Raw genomic sequence first — 19,820 nt, forward strand, 5'->3', positions numbered from 1 at the left:
ACGGAGGCAAACTGTATTCTGAGCGGATTCTTTTCCATCAAGTATGGATTAGGGCAAAACTGAACGGATTTCAAAAAATGGAAAGCCAAAACGCTAGTGTGAAAGTACACTTAGCTACATAGATCTCTCACTACTTAACATGTAAAAAAAAAAAAAACTTGGCATGCTGATGGACTAGGACTCAATTTTCTCATGCACATTTAATATGTGAAGATCACTGTCAGACTGAATGGCTTCTTCTAGCTACAGTAGTTCCTTCTTCACAAATAAATCCAAGTAATGTATTCACAAAGCTAAGTATTTTATCCAGGATCATGCAATACTGTGCACTATAGTGCCATTGCTAAAGGGGCAATGCAAGAACAATGAACATTTTAAGGATTAAAGGAATCATGCTGTAATCAAGAGATAGGGCAAGCTTTGGTGGAATTATGATGATGGGCTATTATACAAAACTTGAAAACATATTCTTTGCTATACAGGTCACGAGAAAATACTATTGCCGTTTGGGATTAAAGTATAAGGATATCCTTATAAAAAACAATCTACATGTGACCAAATAATAATACACACCAGATCCTCCCAAATAAGCAACACAATTGACGCATGAGTTTATGACATAATTTATATATTTTAGAGATTAAAAATAGCTATCTTTAAATGATGATGATTACCCTATGATCATTGTGTCAGGCAATTGCTAAAAATCTTCCAATCAAGGGCTCAATAAAAGTATGAAAAGATGAATTACTTTAATTGTGCCTGGGCAAGCAGAGGCAGTGTTTTCTCAAAGGAAAAGTAATAGTGCCTTTCAAACATACACGGCTTTGTATTTTAATCACAGAGGTTATTTGAACAACATGCACAGCAAGTTTCAGGATTGTGATGTGTCGGCTGCAAAAGACAAACTTACATATTTTGTAACTATTCTGTAAATTATTGCATGTTATGTGATTCCAAGGTCTGTTCATGTAAGATTCACAGCTTTACAGATCAGAACAACCTATACCAACCTTTTATGCCTACAGCTATACACACCTATGTACTTTAGTCTGTTAGGTGCACCTTCAAGAAGAATGTACCCAATAATTACCAGATGTTTTAAAACAGCACAGGATAAGTTTTCTAGATGTCAACCTATAAGGGTCTGAACCACTGTCCTACCCTTTCCTATTTAAAACTTGATATCCCTGCATTGCCGGCAGATGCGCCTAATCTAATCTGCAGTCTGTGTGCCTAAACAAAGATCAATGATAGATCAGAGCTACAGTAGATTTCTGGCTTCATTTGCACCAGAAAACTGGCGTAAATTAAGATTAAATTGTCGTAGCCGCTTGCCACGCCCCCTTTAGGTTAAGTCAGTGCAGCGTAAGACCGATAGATGGAGCAATTTTTTTTAAGTGGCAGTTAAAAAGTCACACTGGCGACCTTTCAATGCCACTTTTCATGCGTCAAGGGAGATGATAAATTCCCCCCCCAACTGTTTAATTCTATGGGAACAGCTTCACGGAGCAATTGAAGCTCTGCATACTGTCCACTGAAATGAACTGTCCGTGTAATGCATGAACACACCAGGCGCTGTAGCATGGGAGACTCTCTTTGATGTTCCTCTCAATTCAGACTTACAGAAGAGAAGCAGACTTTTTAATATGTGGGTTTTATTTTAGCTTGGTTTACAATGCTTCTAGCCACAACTACTAAATAAACCAAAAGAAAACCCAAAATATTATATAAAGGAGTTCTCCAGAAAGTTTATGCAGATGGTCCATCCTAAGGCCAGGCCATCAATATCAGATCTTCCAACATCCCGATCAGCTGTTCTGCACTAGCTCTGGAACACCACAACTCCCTCCATTGTCTGGTGGACGGAGCGGGTTATTGCAGCACCACTCCCTTTAAATGTAATTAATGAAACACATCTCTTCTGCTTTGATAAAATCTGCTGGCATATATGGCTCTTAAAATCTATTTTATATCTAAAATAGACAAGAGTTTATATAGACATTCACAAAATTGTACAAAAAAAAATGATGTATAATTTACTGGATACATTTTTTATTTTAGTACAGTGTATGTTCAATCCCCCAAGACAAGTACAGTAAATTTACACATGAACCCAAAGAACTGTGAAGTTGACTGTGGCAGTGGTGTGTTTGAGCTGCTTCAACTGAGGCTGCTGCACAGGGGCGGACCAGGAAGTTAAAGTGACCCCATATTGGAAGGGGGGCAACCCAAGAAGGAAGGACCAAGCAATACCACAGTGCAGCACAAAATACTGCCCCAGCAGAACTACCACAGTGTAGTACAAAATACTGCCACCCTCGCTGCAGTATTCAGCTGTATCACCATCCTATGGACAGCTATACTTTTGAATTCAGGATAGCACCTGCAGCCACTGGCCAGGTGCATAAGTGCCTGATGCTCCTAACCTTAATTAATGCTGAGAGCATCAGATGATTATGTAGCTGACCAGTGGCTGCGAAGAGAGCTTGGATGGCCCTCTGGGTATCAACCCACCAGGAGATTTCCCCGTAAGGTCTAACTCTATGGTCAGTCCACCCCTACTGCTGCATAGCTGCATTATTCACTGTCGGGTTGTCGTAATGTGGCAAGGTAAGTTAGCATAGTTAGTGCAAAATGTGTACCAAGATCCTCAGGCTCATTTTTTTTCCAAATCCATTTTTATTTTTTTTATGTACAATTGTGATGTACTGTTAGATGTGACAAGATCTACTATACTTAGAAACTGTACACATACAACTGAAATAAATTAGGTATAGCTCTTGTATAATGAAAAGAGACTGGTTAGACAACCGACAAAAGAATGGGTATCCCTTTAGTTAAATCATAAATTAGAAACACAAGAGAAAATAAAACATTTTTTTCTGCAATCAAAGAAGTCAACATGTAAGTATTGTGGTGTGCAACAAATGGAGACAACGGCTAAACATGGATATGCAGAAGGAGGAATAAATGACTGACATCGATTTAAATGCCCACATTTGAGTGCGTATCTTAATTGCAGACTATTATGAATAGAAATTGGCACTAATGAAGGAGACTCTAAGAACCATGAATACTAATTGCATTAATACTATTTAACTGATTGTTGCTTAAAAGCATGAAAGTGAAGAGATTATGATGGAAACATGTTTGCTAGCTGGCACTTCACATCCCATTTGCAGAGTGATGGACGTACAGTATTATATGTCACTATTACAAAGACAATAGCAGTCATAATACGAACATCAGTGTAAACATTAACATGGTCTGTTTCCAGAAGAGAGTTCAAGGCACGCTCAAGACAATGCCCTGGGAATATTGACACGGATGCTTGCACTTGGGGAAGTAGTAGGAATTACAAGAGGAACCCTACATTCACTCCTGTGGATACCTGAATGGACACTTGTGCTTGCTTTGGTGAAGGCTGTGTATCAGTGCACCCGCCCTAACTGAATCTATTACAAGGCAAATAGTTTCTAATGTCAAGTTAGTTATTACTAAATGTTCATAAACATTACTGGCTGCATGGACAGTGCAACTTAAAAGGAGTGTTTACATTGAAACGCCTAACTCCTCTGTTCATTTGGATTGTGCTTCATTATGTTTTCTGCCTAAATGCCCCGTCCTCTGCTACACAGAAGGAACTCTGATCTGGAATTTAGTATGGTGAACCCTTCCATTTCTAAGTGAATGGCTGGCACTGCATACAGCAGCTAAGGACAAACTTGGCTACACCACTGATGATCATGGGCGGATGAAAGCTCTGCCAAGTACAATTAAAGGAAAACAAAAGCCGTGGCGTACTGTACGCCTTCTGCTGACACCATGAACACACACGCTCCCCTTATATTAAGAGGAGGTCATGAGCCAAGTAGTGATACTCTCCTGTTACGGTATCACAATGTCAACTATACCTCACAATCTAATAATTTCAGATAGGAATACTTAACCACAGATACGAATGCAAGAAAACTACTGGCACTTTAAGAGGCAGCCCGAGGACTGACGCAGAGACCTGGCACAGCACACAGGCTGCCAGAAGGCTACTTGGTGAAAGTACAAAAAAATAAAAAATAAAACACCTGCACAAATAGTGTCAAAGAGCAGTTTCAAAAATAATAAATGGTTCGGATGGGTCTCTGGAAGAAGGTGGCCTGTTGGCTTCTTGGATTTTGTTCAGATAGACCTAAAAAAATAAAAAGAATATATTTTGCTAGTGAGTAAAACCGGATGGCTTAAACATACAATAAAAAAAATCTCAAGAAAGCAACTGTTTGACATAAAACAAACAATTTAATCTTTGCAGAAATCAGCAAAGTCACCAATACATCATCTGAACAATGAGCCGAATTAATTGGCAATAAACCAAAATGATAGAATGCCTGTTATCCCACCGAGTATTGATGCAACCACGGCCACATTACACTGATAAGACTGTGCGCACTGAAAACACGGAGATAAATTAAAAGAGGGTGACAAAGGCGTGTGGAAACCAGCGTCAGCAAAAAGGTTTCTCATTTTCACACATAAAACCCAAAACACAATGGATTTGGATGTTAATATCAGCTTGTAATCCCTATATTTTACAAACTATGATTGACAAGCATTGAAACTTCAAGGTACATATATTTGAAATATCAGAGTGTTTAATTTGTACCAAAAGCAGTTACATGGCCCATAGAAATGTGATCTACGGATAGTACCACAATAATGGAAGGGAAGGCTAAGGCTCTGACAAAGCCTCATCCAAGCAACTTCTTTAAAACGTAAGATGATCCCAAGTAATAGAAGATACATTTTTTTTTCAGCATGCCTTTCAGCGCTTCAATCCCTGCGATTTCCAGCTGAACTAGAAGAGATACAGGTTCCCTGATAAATGTATAATCAGAATATAAAAGGAAAGAAATGCTGTCAAGTTTCACTGTTACACAATCGGCAGTTTTTAGGAGCTGTATGGTATCTCTGTTCTTTGACAGATGCGCATAACAAAATGAAATAATGTCAAGACTTGTGTGCTCTTATCTGCCACTGTGTATGCTGGAGAAAGGGGACTTCAAATGCAATTTTTTTCCCTTCGCAGATGAACGTGAAAACTTTTGTTCAAGCCGTTCAAAAAGCAAATGCAATCTTCAAATGCTGACATCTGTCACGAGTTGGGCCAAAAATAAATGTTCAGTGCCTTGGAGATGCTGTCCACAATATACATATAGCACAAGTGCCATAAACTGATGTTTGTGTGACAATACTACACTTTTCGTGCATGGTCTAATAAGACTTCTCTATGTTCTTTAAAGTTTACATCTTAGGCTGTTGAATAGACAGAAATGGTCTCACTACGGAGCGACTAAACGCCACAGCCTAGATTTGCCTAAAGCTTGCATAATGCATTAAACATGGGCAAAATTGAGACACATTGGCTTACTGCGGGGCTGCCCTGGGCTGAAAAATCTATTTATTATTCACTTGCTTGAACTGAGAGGGTATACACGTGTATCCATTCACCGGAAAACTAACTACAATTCTGCACATCCATTGAGCATGACATGATAGGTAGACAGGATTTTACCTGGAAAAACGGTCATTTCTACCGTGACGATCACAACATAACTTAGCTGTTGGTTTTAGTTTCTATAGTGGGGAAGCAATTATGGGTCTGGTATAAGAGAGGATCATGGCGATTGACATTTTGGGTTTATTTCCTTACACCTCAATAAAGGGATGTAATTTCAACGAGCACTAACCAGAGAATGAACATTAAAGGGGTTCTCTGGGCTTTTACAAACATTGACCTATTGTGGGAATACAGTGTGGTCAGTACATACCCCTCGGTCAGGCCACAGACTCCTATCTCTGCTGTGCTCAAACTGGCTGCAGGCCCTTCCGCTCAGGTCCTGACAAAATGTGTTCTTTAGGCTACATTCACATGACTGCATTTGTTTTGCGGTCTGCAAATTACGGATCCGCCATAAAAGCGGATGACATTCCGTATGGCATCCGTTTTTTTTTTGCCGATCCATTGTAACAATGCCTATCCTTGTCAGCAAAACGGACAAGAATAGGAAATGTTCTATCTTTTTTGTGAGGCTACGGTACGGACATATGGATGCGGACAGCACACAGTGTGCTATACGCATTTTTTGAGGACCCATTGAAATTAATGGGTGTGCATCCTATCTGGAAAAAAAACAGAACGGACACGGAAACAAAATACATTAGTGTGAATGTAGCCTTAATCGTACTGTTCAGCTGCATTTACAGTATGCAACTGAATGGGCTTATAATTGCTGGAAATCTGGGGAAGGGGGGGGGGGGGGCTCTCTGACTCTGTAGAGGTGACCACTGTCTGCTACATCAGGCTGTGATTGAACAGATATTCCATACATTTCTGATAGATGTGAGTCCTATCTCTAGGACAAGCACATATCTCGAGAACGGGGGTCCTCTGACACTGCAGAGGTGACAGCCTGATGTAGCAGATAGCAGTCATTGAATAGAGAGGTGGCTCACTGTGCTACACAGTTTGCATATCTTCCAGTCATTTCTATGGGAGTTATTGGCAACATGGTAGCACTAACAAGCTTAGTCATTTCTGAAAATCAGCCTGAAAGTAGTGGCCAGAGGCCAACTCAACTCCTATTCTAGAGACATACACTGGTTTCACAACTAATAGATGTTCATAGCATAGCCTGTGTCACAAAGGGCTACAGTGAGAATATCCCTTTAATAATAACTTGCATCACAGTGCACCAAGCAAAATGTTGAGCCAGTGATTTATGTAGAGAACAATAACCCCTTCCGTTTGGCACCTGGCAAGAGTCTAGGTCCATGAACCACTTCTATTGTGAAATTCAGACAGGAAATTATTCGGACATGAAAAGAAGCCAGAAAATCAATTTGCTTGAACATTTGAATGTTTTTTTTTTTGCTAGTTTTTTTTTTTTACAAGTAAAAACATTGCAATTATATCTTCCAAAAGTTAACAAATATGCAGAGGACTGGGTTATCTGCCCACACTCTTTAGATCAGCGGTCAGCAACCTTTGGCACTCCAGCTGTTGTCAAACTACGATTTCCAGCATGCCCCATTCACGTCTATGGGAGTTCTGAGAAGAGCGAGTATAAATTCTGGGAGTTGGTCTTCCCCAACACCTGAGGTTGCCGATACCTGCTTTAGATAGACTTGAAGTAAAAACGTACCTGTTTGGCAGTCTCTGCCAAAGACGATGCTTCTGTTTTTCCCACTTGTTGGACCATTTTGTAAAAAAGACTTTCTTTATTTTGCAGTAAGTTGAAGGGTTCATCATATTCTTTTACTCTTCCCGAATCAAGCACCTATAGTAACAAGATAACGTATTACTAAAAGCAAGTATTATGCAAGTCTATCATACAATATATTCCATCCAAAATAGACCTATGGGAACATGTTGCCTAGCAACATAGGCTCCTCCCCAATTACTAAAATGACAATCTTACCCTAATCTATGAAAATAAATTAACATTAGAATGGGCACTACAGGCATATATGATGCACTGCATTATTTCTGGTGAGGTGTGGGACATGATTCAAAGAGAGAAACCCTGTGACAAACTGATTTAAACTAGACTAAACACATACAAATTTCACATTAATTTGTACTACCACTCCAAAAAAACATGGCACCACAAAACAGAATAAGTAAAAGCTGCCATAATAAATATGTATGGAGATGAATGGGGATAGTGGGAATGATCCCTTCATGTAAATGCAACCCAGCTCAATGATCAGGCATTTATCAGCAATGTTTGCTTCATTTCCAATAATTGTCTGTGCATAGACATGGGAAAGGCTACTTTCACACCAGCGTTTAAGTTTTCTGGTATTGAGTTCAGTCATAGGGGCTCAATACCAGAAAAAAAGCTTCAGTTTTGTCCCCATTCATTGTCAATGGGGACAAAACTGAACTAAACAGAACGTAAATGCTCCAAAATGTATTCCGTTCCGTTTAGTTGCGTTCCCTGACCGGAGAACAAACCACAACATGTTGTATTTTGCTTTCCGTCCTGGGAAACTGATCAAGACGGATCCATCATGACCCCCAATGCAAGTCAATGGGGACGGATCAGTTTTCTCTGCCACAATAGAAAACAGATCCGTCCCCCATTGACTTTCAATGGAGTTAATGACGTTAATGATCCGTCTTGGCAACGTTAAAGATAACACAACCGGATCCGTTCACAACGGATGCAGACAGCTGTATTATCAATAACGGAAGCGTTTTTGCTGGACCCTGCCGGCTAGTGTCAAAGTACCCTAAAAGGGCCTTTAGTCTTTAGTTGTAGCTTTAGTCATTGTTTATAAATCAGTAAGCCAAACCATTAAAACCCCAATTAGCAAGGTCTGTCAATCCATGTGAGAATCCGTCATAAAACTAAAGATTTAAGGCGCATTTACATGCGTTACTTAAGAATGCAATTATCGCGAAGTAATCACTCTCCGATAACTGCCTGCTTGTCAGTGGAGGTAAAGACCTGCATTTTACATGCTGCAATCTCATCCACTATGTCTACCGCTATCGCTCATATAGATTCATTGTTTCTGGGCAGCAGAGCTTTTTACACAGCACAATCTGCTGCTCAGATAAGATCATTTAGGTGGCTGCATAAGCGATTATTTCACCAGATGAGTAAGTGTTTGGTGATTATCTGGAACGGGCGTTCGCACTAATGCTTGTTCCTGATAATTGGCCCAACAATTGCCCCTTGTAAATACACCTTTAGAGGTGGGGTTTGTCAAGACACATGCGAGAATTAGAAAAGTTACACAGTTAAAAGACTTGAGGTAATTCAGCATTTTATATGTGCCAATTGTGTGCTTTAACCCCTTAAGGACTCAGCCCTATTTCACCCTAAGGATTTGGCCATTTTTTGCAAATCTGACCAGTGTCCCTTTAAGTGCTGATAGCTTTAAAACACTTTGGCTTATCCAGGCCATTCTGGGATTGTTTTTTCGTCACATATTGTACTTCATGACACTGGTAAAATGAAGTAAAAAAATAAATAAAAGTTTTTGCATAAAAAAATACCTAATTTACCAAAAATTGGGAAAAATTTGCAAATTTCAAAGTTTGGGTTTCTTTACTTCTGTATCACATAGTAATACCCCAAAAAATTGTGATGACTTTACATTCCCCATATGTCTACTTCATGTTTGAATTATTTTGGGAATGATATTTTATTTTTTGGGGCTGTTACAAGGCTTAGAAGTTTAGAAGCAAATCTTGAAATTTTTCAGAAATTTACAAAAACCAAATTTTTAGGGACCACTACAGGTTTGAAGTCACTTTGTGAGGCTTACATGATAGAAACCGCTCCAAAAATGACCCCATTCTATAAACTACACCCCTCAAGGTATTCAAAACTGATTTTACAAACTTCGTTAACCCTTTAGGTATTGCACAAGAGTTATTGGCAAATGGGGATGAAATTTGAGAATTTCATTTTTTTGCCTAATTTTCCATTTTAACCAATTTTTTCCACTAACAAAGCAAGGGTTAACAGCCAAACAAGACTGTATCTTTATTGCCCTGACTCTGCCGTTTACAGAAACACCCCATATGTGGCCGTAAACTACTGTACGGGCACACAGTAGGGCGTAGAGGGAAAGGGACTGTTTTTTTGACACCATGTCCCATTTGAAGCCCCCCTGATGCACCCCTAGAGTAGAAACTCCATAAAAGTGACCCCATCTAAGAAACTACACCCCTCAAGGTATTCAAAACTGATTTTACAAACTTTGTTAACCCTTTAGGTGTTGCACAAGATTTAATGGAAAATAGAGATACAATTTCAAAATTTCACTTTTTTGGCAGATTTTCCATTTTAATATTTTATTTCCAGTTACAAAGCAAGGGTTAACAGCCAAACAAAACTCATTATTTATGGCCCCAATTCTGTAGTTTACAGAAACACCCCATATGTGGTCGTAAACTGCTGTACGGGCACACGGCAGGCCGCAGAAGGAAAGGAATGCCATGTGGTTTTTGGAAGGCAGATTTTGCTGGACTGTTTTTTTTTGACACCATGTCCCATTTGAAGCCCCTCTGATGCACCTCTAGAGTAGAAACTCCAAAAAAGTGACCCCATTTTAGAAACTACGGGATAGGGTGGCAGTTTTTTTGGTACTAGTTTAAGGTACATATGATTTTTGGTTGCTCTATATTACACTTTTTGTGCGGCAAGGTAACAAGAAATAGCTTTTTTGGCACTTTTTTTTGTTATTTACAACATTCATCTGACAAGTTAGATAATGTGGTAATTTTATAGAGCAGGTTGTCACGGACACGACGATACATAAATAAAATAACAAATTATGCATATTAGGTAAGTTTTACACAATGATTTCATTTTTAAAACAAAAAAAAATGTTTTAGTGTCTACATAGTCTAAGAGCCATTGTTTTTTCAGTTTTTGGGTGATTATCTTAAGTAGGGTCTCATTTTTTGCGGGATGAGATGACGGTTTGATTGGCACTATTTTGTGGGGCACATGACTTTTTGATCGCTTGCTATTACACTTTTTGTGACGCAAGATGACAAAAAATTGCTTTTTTTACACCGTTTTTATTTGTATTTTTTTACAGTGGTCATCTGAGGGGTTAGGTCATGTGATATTTTTATAGAGCCGGTCGATACGGACGCATCGATACCTAATATGTATACTTTTTTTATATATTTAAGTTTTACACAATGATTTCATTTTTGAAACAAAAAAAAATCATGTCTTAGTGTTTCCATAGTCTAAGAGCCATAGTTTTTTCAGTTTTTGGGCGATTATCTTGGGTAGGGTAAGATTTTTGCGGGATGAGATGACCGTTTGATTGGTACTATTTTGGCGTACATGCAACTTTTTTGATCACTTTTATTACCTTTTTTGGGAAGTAAGGTGGGCAAAATTTTAATTTTCTCCTAGTTTTTTTTCTTTTCATTTTTATGGCGTTCACCGTGCAGGGGAACATAACATGACCGTTTTATAGATCAGGTCGCTACGGACGCGGCGATACCTAATATGTGTAGTGTATTTTTTATATTCAGTGATAAATGTTTTTTTTTTTCAACTTTTTTCATTTTTTTTTTTTTAAATTGACCCAGACCCGCTTGGTTCTTGAAGATTCAGTGGGTCTGATGTCTGTATAATACAGTACAGTACACTATATAGGGTACTGTACTGTATTTTACTTACACTTTGTCTGAACAGATCTATGTCTTTAGCACAGATCTGTTCAGCACCATGGACAGCAGGAAGCCTGAGAAGGGTAAGGATGGGGCTGTCTGGGGGCTCTCTCCCTCTCCATCTGGGGGCTGCAAAGGCACAGCAGCCCCCCGATGGGAGAGGGAGGGTGCTCCCCGAGCTGTTAACCTTTTCCATACCGCGGTCCATACGGACCGCGGTATGGAAAGGGTTAAAAGGCTGACATCGCATCACCGATGTCAGCCGTTAATACCAGGGTGTCAGCAATGTGCTGGCACCCGGGTATACCCACTAACCACCAACCATTATTCAAGGGGAGGCGGTCGGGGGATCGCGATCCCGCCTGCCGCACCACCTGCAACACCCCCCCTGCACCACACGCCCACATAATATCATTCAGGGGTGCAGGGGGGGGGGGTTAATAAAACTTTATTTAGGGCATTTTAAAGTTTGATCCCCGCGGTCTAAAGCGCAGCAAACCGCAGGTCTGAACTGACCTGCTGTTTGCTGTGATCGCGGATACAAGGGGGTCACATGACCCCCCCGGCGTTGTGACAGGATGCCGGCTGAATTATTTCAGCCGGCATCCCGTTCGGATTAACCCCCGCAGCGCCGCAATCTTATTTTAAACTCATGACGTACCAGTACCTCATGGGTCCTTAAGGACTCGGGAAACATGCCGTACCGGTACGTCATGCGTCCCTGAGGGGTTAAAAAAGTTGCAAATTTTGGTGCCAGCCAAGTGGCTTGGGTCAGTCTTTGATGCACTTTAAAGGGGATGTCCAAGATAATTAAAAATCTCATGCCAGCTCTAAAATGGTTTAAAAAAACTGTTATACTCAACATTTTCTACATTTTCTGTGGAGCTGGCCTGGTTCTCCTGCCGCAGTTTGTTTAGAAACAGTAGCAGTGATGTGACAAGATATGGTATATGACTGCTGCAGTCAATCACTGTTCTCCACCGTCTACTGCTGAGGAAACTGATTGGTTGTGGTGGTCATGTGCCTTATCCTACCATGTCACTGCTGCTGTTTGTAAATAAATAGTGGAAGGAGAACCAGACAAATAGTGCAGAGAACGGCAATGGAGAAAGCAGCGAGTATAACACTTTTATAGGGGTTGTCCCACAAAAAATATTCTACAGTTTTCAAACCAGAGCCTGGATCTGAATACTTTTGTAATTGCATGTATAGAGCCACCGGCTGTTATTCATTTCTCATTTCTTTGTCCTGCTTATTTTGAGGCATCATGCAATTATCCCAATTGAACAAAATTTTTGAGGTTTCATGTGGCTAAAAAACTTTGCTTTCAATTTGGCTTTTATGCTCCTCCCACAGATTGGTACTAGGTGCTTGAAAATTTGATCATCTACTTCCTTGATTTGCCCAACCTTATGGCTTATACTTCTTCGTGATGTAATTTTAATGATGGGGAATGTAGAAACAATATAGTATTGACTATAGTTAGTGGAACCTGACATGTTGATAAGCTTCTTTAGACAATCACTAAGGGTGGATTTACACATACTGTGCTCAGCATAAATGAGGAGACCCTTTGGAAATGTAAGATTTCAATCAATCTCTCACAGAACGCAAGAACAATTCCTTACATTTTGACAAGACTTAGTTTCATAGAACATTTGTTTAACTCATAACATGAAAATAAGGTTAATAACTTAGATTTCAAAATCTTCAGTTTTACTCAAATAAATACACCCCACATCAAAAACAACTACACCTTGTATTTTGTATGACCTCTATGATTTTTAAGGAAAGCACCAAGTCTTCTACACATGGAATGAACAAGTTGGCGACATACTGCATAATCTATCCTTTTCCATTTTTCAAGAACAACCTCTTTTAGAACCTGGATGCTGGATGAATTGTGATGCTCAAGTTGTGTCTTCAGAATTCCCCTAGGTGTTCGATTGGGTTCAGGGATCAGGAGACATACTTGGCCACTGAATCACTTTCACCCTTTTCTTCTTCAGAAATTCAACAGTGGCCTTAGATGTGTGTGTTGGATCATTGTCATTTTGGAAAAGTGAACGACAACCAAGGGCACGAAGCAATGATAGCATCTTCTCAGAGCAGTATATTTGTGAATTCATGATACCATCAATGAAATGCAGCCCCACATAAGGGCACTGCCACCCCCATTCACTGTAGGCATCCTAAAAAAAAATTGTACTCACCTTTGCAAAGCCATACAGTTTTGGAGCCATAAATTGCAAAAACATTTATCTTGGCCTCATCACTCCAGAGAGTAGTCTTCGTCTTTTCCAGCAAGGGCCCTGGCATATTGTAGGCAGTGCTTTTTAGTGCATGGTTTTAAAGGAGAGGCATCCTTTGTGGATGACACCAATGCATGCTATTCCTCTGCAGTGTACGCCGTATTGTGTCACGGGAAATGCTCACCCAAGTTTGGTTTTCTACTTTTTTAAATGTATAATTTTTGCAGTATTGTATAATTAAACGGTATTGTGACTGATAAGTAAGGCTTTGTAAATATTCTTGTAGCATTCACCTTGTTAAAGAAATTATTTTTCTTTCTCAGGTCTTGCGACATTTCTCTTCCATGTGGTGCTATTGTGACAGCATGAAATGGGAAGGGGTTTTTCTTTAAAGCCCTTTCATAGTCAACTGTCTGCTGGACACTTGTTTAATGAATAATTAGACTCACCTGTGGTTGAATTCTTGTTCCTTACAATCTTGTAGTCTAAACTTTAGCTTTGCTCTTAAGACTTTCATTGGGGTGCACTCATTTTTGCAACATGGTCTTGAATTATTTGTTAGGAAAATTACTTTGTGTGTGCAAATTAATAAATCTTGCTTGCAATCAATAGCCCACATTTGTGGGAGTATTTTGTAGTATGGTATTCCAAACAAAATGTTGATTCTGAAAGGGAACTAAAGGCATTCTGACAAATCTGTTGGGGTTGTACTCATTTATGCTGTGCACTGTAGTTTTTTTTTTTGTGTTTTTCAGCACTTTTTGGTGCATTATTTGCTGGAAAAAAAAACCCCAGGTTCCTATATTAGTTAAAAGTATATGACAAATATGAAATTCATGTTTTTTGGCTATCAGTGTTTTTTTTTTTTTATTTGGTGCTTTTTTTTTTGCATTTCTGGTGGGGTTTTTTTTAAATGCAGCCTGCTAAAGCAATGGTGATTTTTTTAATCTCCATCTCCATATGGAAAAACGCTTAAAGAACAAACCCCATCCACACATTTGCTTTAAAAATAAGTCACAAAAAATATTGTGCAAGGAGTAAAAAAAATAAAAATAGCAGTACAAAAAAAAAAAAAAAAAAAAAAAAGGCTGTGTGTGAAGGAAGCCTAAAGGCATTTACAGGACCCTCCTCAACTCTTGATCATTAGATTGAAAGTCTCTTGAATGGGGAAGAATTAGGGTACCTTCACGGGATGCAGATTACGTGTTGTTTTTCCATGCAGAAAAACTACAGTGTAAGGGCTCATTCACACGACCGTGGTTTGGTTGCGGCTCGGATGCGGACCTATTCACTTCAACGGGGCCGCAAAAGATGCGGACAGCACTCCTTTTGCTGTCTGCATCTGTTGCTCCGTTCCGTGGTCACGCAAAAATTATGAGTCATGCTAAACGGACAAGAATAGGCATTTCTAGAAAGGACAGTCTGTTCTGTTAATTCCGGAAGGCATCTGTGTTTTGCGGATCTGCAATTTGCAGAGCTCAAAATAAGGCACGCTCGTGTGAAAAACCCCTCATGGAGTACCAGCAGAGTGAATTAAATCTACACATCTCACATACACTTAGCTTTTTTCCTGTTGCGCAAAATTTAAAATCTGCAGCATGTCAACTGTTTCTGTGATTCTGCACCATCTAAGCGTTTTCCCCAATGAGGTTCGTAAACAGAAAATCCAGGACAAAAAACACAAACACACCAAACCACGATAAATAGTGCAGATTTACGTTCTTTGTGTGGTTTGGGTGCGGATTTCATGCCGACAAACCTGTGTTGTGAGCAGATACCCTTACAGAACTATGCACAGGTACATGTATGGATAACAGATGTGGAGCTCTTTACTGATCAAATACTAATGGTCTATTCTAAAAATGGGTCAAGTTTCAGGCCTACAAACCTCTAAGAAATGCACTGTACACAGTTGATGGCAGAATTGTGCCTCCTTGTGATCATCTTGGTAAATAGCAAAATAGTAAAAGTATTTACTTTTCAAGCAAGCTTAGCCTACTTTCACACTAGCGTTTTTTGCGGATCCGTCATGGATCTGCAAAAACGCTTCTGTTACAAAAATAAAACTGCATGCATCCAACATGAATGGATCCGGTTGTATTATCGGTTATATAACCATAACGGATCAGTCATGAATAACATTCAAAGTCAATGGGAGACGGATCCTTTTCTATTGCGTCAGAAAACGGATCTGTCCTGACACACAATGTAAGTCAATGGGGACGGATCAGTTTTCTCTGACACAATAGAAAATGGATCCGTCTCCACACCACATCGCGGACAGAAAAATGCTGCTTGCAGTGTTATTCTGTCCGCGATGGGAGCGCAACCAAACGGAACGCATTTTGGTGCATTCCAATTCGTTCAGTTTTGTCCCGATTGACAATGAATGGGGACAAAATTGAAGTGTTTTCATCCGCTATTGAGATCCTATGATGGATCTCAATAGCGGAATTGAAAACGCTAGTGTGAAAGTAGCCTTAGAAAAAAAGAAAAAAAAATGCAGTTGAGATAACCAGAAGAGGTGCCAAATTCTAAGAATCTGTTATGTTCCATAAACAATGCTGCAGATGTACTGTCAATTAAATATATATATATATATATATATATATATATATATTTCTTATAATGCAAACAACAAACATTTTATTGGTACTAAAATAGCAGGTTTAGTAAGGGGGGTAAGGTAATTGCCATGGTTCCAGTTGTTTACAGCTGCTGTAGGGCAAGGAGGGAGTAAAATTCCACAACTGTGATTCATATCTCAGTATCATTTACATTTTTACACACAAATTTATGACTAGGTTTCCTATGGCAATAGGTTTTACAGCCCATTTATTTTGTCCTATTTGTTGTTTCACAATAAAAATAAAATAAAATAAAAATATCTTCAAAGTTGTGGGAATGTTCTGTAAGTTAAATGATGCAAATCCTCAAACAATCCATGTTAATTCCAGGATGTGAGGTACCAAAATACTTTTGCAAGGCACTGTATATACTTAAAATAAAGGAACTTACCAGTGATCCATAAACCTTACAACTAACAGAAAGCGCTTGTAGAACATTCAAGAGATTAATTAAATTAATTAGTGGTGAGGTGGAAGCAGCATTAGGAGGCCACCGAGTGGCACAATGACAGTGTGGAGGTTGCAGCAACATCAGGACAAAGGTCAGTCTCTCCACATTTAGGGTGGACAGGAGAGTTCTTCTTGGGGTAAATATGGCCCCCACCGCACTAAACACCCGCTCTGATGCCACACTACTGGCTGGGCAGGACAGCTTTTCCAGGGCAAACTCTGCCATTTGTGGCCATAAATCCAGTTTGGCTGCCCAGTAGTCCACATCTGCAATGTGGGGTGGCAGGGTGCTGTCCAAGTATGCCACCACCTGCTGGTTCAGGTCCTGCTCCAGGTCTAGCTGCTGCTGGTGAGTGGTTTCTTCACTAGGCGGGTGAAGAAAGCTGCTCATCAGCGACTCTAGACTCAAGTTGCTGCTGATGGAGCTGGAACTGCTCTTACACTCCCCACCCTGCCACAGCAGCCATGGCAGAGGAACGGGAGTGCAGAGGGCCCCCCCCAGTCAGACCTGTGAGAGGATGGATGATGGCACAGATGGGCAGCGGCCAACTGACTACACAGGATGTCTCTATAGTAGTTCAGTTTGTCCTCCCTCTCAGCGGGTGTAAAAAAGGCCCCCCCCATTTTGGACCAGTTATGAGGGTCCAACAAGGTGGAGAGCCAGAAGTCATCCCTCTGCCAAATGATGACAATTCGGCTGTCACGACGCAAGAAAGTGAGCATGCATCAGGCCATTTGTGCAAGTGACTCGGAGGGACACTCTGCCTCCATCTCCAGTGCATACTGCCACAGTGTGCCTGGGTCCTCTGCCTAGTCTTCCTCATTGCCCTGTAGCTCCTCCGTCTGCTCCTGCGCCTCCTCTCCTGTCACTTTTGTAGAAAAACCACCAATTTCGCTACACATTGCTTATGCTCCAATGTCCTCCTCCTCCAGTTCAGCCCCCACAGGGCTCATGTGGCCGTGAGATCTAGGTGCCGCGTCTCCAGTCCCCTGACCAGCCAGATTTACCAGCAATCTGTTCCAGAACATGAAGTGAAATGATGTTTATCCCGTAGTCCTGGCGACTGACAAATAAAGTGGCCTCCTCAAAGGGCCTGAGCAAACGGCAGGTGTCACGCATGAGCTGCCACTGGCTGAAATCAATGTTACACAGGGGAGTTCTCCTGTCCGCTTGGATCATCAAGAAATCGTTTAAGGCCTTTCTCCGTTTGTATAGTCGGCCTATGTTGGGGGATGCCGTTCTGCCGTTGCAGCTCAAGAATGGTGTGCTTTGCGGTGTACGAGTGGCCATTTTTAGGATGTCTTGCAGATGGGTGGAAGACTTCAGGAACCGCTTGACAACCAAAGAGAACACGTGTGCCATGCAGGGGCGCATGTCTCAGCCCTCCTTGACGCAGCGCCGACACCATGTTCTTCCCGTTGTCGGTCACCATGGTTCTGATTTTGAGTTGTCGCGGAGAAAGCCAGGATTCGATTTCTTGATGAAAAACACGCAGCCGTTTCTCCCATGTGTGACTCCGTTCACCCAGGCAAACGAGGTGTAGAACAGTGTGACACTGCCGGGCCTTGCACATGTGGTATGCTGGAGGAGCACTGTGTATTGTCCCTGCAGTGGAGGCTGAAGACACGGTGGTGGATGAGGATTTAGAGGCGGACATCGTCACAGGACCAACGGCGTGAGAATGTGGAGGCGGAAACGGCGTCTCCTGGCCAAGTTGTTGGTGTGGCTGGGCAGGATCCACAGTTACCCAGTGGGCCGTAAAGGACATATATTGTCCTTGACCATAGTTACAGCTACCGACCAATTTTCCCCAAAAAGGCTGTATCACAAACAAATTTCACAACTGGCCAATTGACGTAATTCGGTTCATACAGAAGAAAGTCTACAATCAGCCATCAATTTTCCCCAAAAAAGGCTGTGTCACAAAAAAAAAAAAAAATCACCACTGAATGGCTAATCGACGTAATTCGGTCTGTACAGAAAAGAAGGTCTACAATTTGGTCCGTACAGCAAAAAGAGGTCTACAATCACCCACCAATTTTCCCCTATTCTTTATCCCCCCCCCAAAAAAATACAGCAATCACAATTCACCACAGAACGGCTAGTAGGACGTACGTATCTATCCTATTAATACACCCTGTAAATGGCTGTAGTACAATGGAACTTCACAGCTGAATGGCAAATATATTTGCTTTTTGCCACTAATACACGCCGCAAAAAGCTTTAGAACACATAACTGCACCACTGAAGGGCAAATAGGCCCTTATTCTTTCCATTTATACACACCACAAAAGGCTTTAGAACATATAACTGCACCGCTAAATGGCAAATATACTTTTTCTTTTTCAATTAATACACGAAAAAAAAGGGCTTTACAACAAATAACTGCACTGCTGAACGGCAAATATATATTTTTCTTTTGCCACTAGTACACGAGAAAAAAGGCTGTAATTTTAGCACTTAATCACACAACGGCTAATAAGCCCTTTTTTTCCCCACTAATACAAGCCAAAAAATGCTTTAGAACATATAACTGCACCGCTGAACGCCAAATATATAGATTTTTTGCCACTAATATGCGCCAAAAAGGGCTGCAATTTTCTCACTTCACCACACAACAGCTAATAAGCCCTTTTTTTACACTAATACAAGCCAAAAAATGCTTTAGAACATATAACTGCCCGCACAAGGGCAAATAAGACATAGAAATATTTCCTTGTAATAAACCCTGTTAATTTCTGTTTCAAACAGCACTTGCACCCCAATAACAAGAACGGTTTGCTGGAATTACAGAGCTGTATAATGGCAATTTGGGTGCCCAGTCAGTGCTGCAAGGTGTAATAGGAATGTTCCTATTACCCCGGCTGTCACCTCCCCTGCTGAACCCTGTTCTACATAAATGCTGTGGAATGATTCCTTCCTATTCTTTCCCTGAACTTTTTTTTTTTTTTTAGCACAATGAAGTTTTTTCTAACACTGTCCTGAGCGCCTGCGGACGTCTCTCCCTGCACTAAGTGCAGCAGCTATTTTAGAAAAAAATGCGATTCGCAACCACGAAGCGAGAGGAAATTCTGCTTCGGTTTATTGTTAATGTGTATTTTTTATTTTTGTAAATCTTTCTTTTTCATTTATATTTAATATTTAGTTTTTTTTTTTGTAACTTTTTTTTTTTTTACTAACTTTTAGCCCCCTTAGGGACTAGAACCCTTGTCCTATTCACCCTGATAGAGATCTATCAGCGTGAATAGGAGCTCACACTGTCCCTGCTGCTGTGTGCTTTG

The 19,820-nt window shown here is 40.5% G+C and overlaps 1 protein-coding gene across 1 annotated transcript in view; it reads right to left on the bottom strand.

Annotated features, from left to right (window-relative positions):
* Window positions 1-2,038: 2,038 nt before the first annotated feature.
* The window catches only part of ABCC4 (ATP binding cassette subfamily C member 4), a 318,763-nt gene continuing 300,981 nt past the window's right edge, over window positions 2,039-19,820 (bottom strand). The window contains exons 30-31 of the mRNA XM_044284601.1: window positions 7,200-7,334; window positions 2,039-4,189 (exon numbers count right to left, since the gene is read on the bottom strand). Coding sequence (XP_044140536.1) covers window positions 4,100-4,189; window positions 7,200-7,334 — 225 coding nt within the window. The 3' untranslated portion in view covers window positions 2,039-4,099. The remainder of the gene's footprint in view (window positions 4,190-7,199; window positions 7,335-19,820) is intronic.

Source organism: Bufo gargarizans, chromosome 3 (genome assembly GCF_014858855.1).
Source record: "Bufo gargarizans isolate SCDJY-AF-19 chromosome 3, ASM1485885v1, whole genome shotgun sequence".
Classification (NCBI taxonomy): Eukaryota; Metazoa; Chordata; class Amphibia; order Anura; family Bufonidae; genus Bufo; species Bufo gargarizans.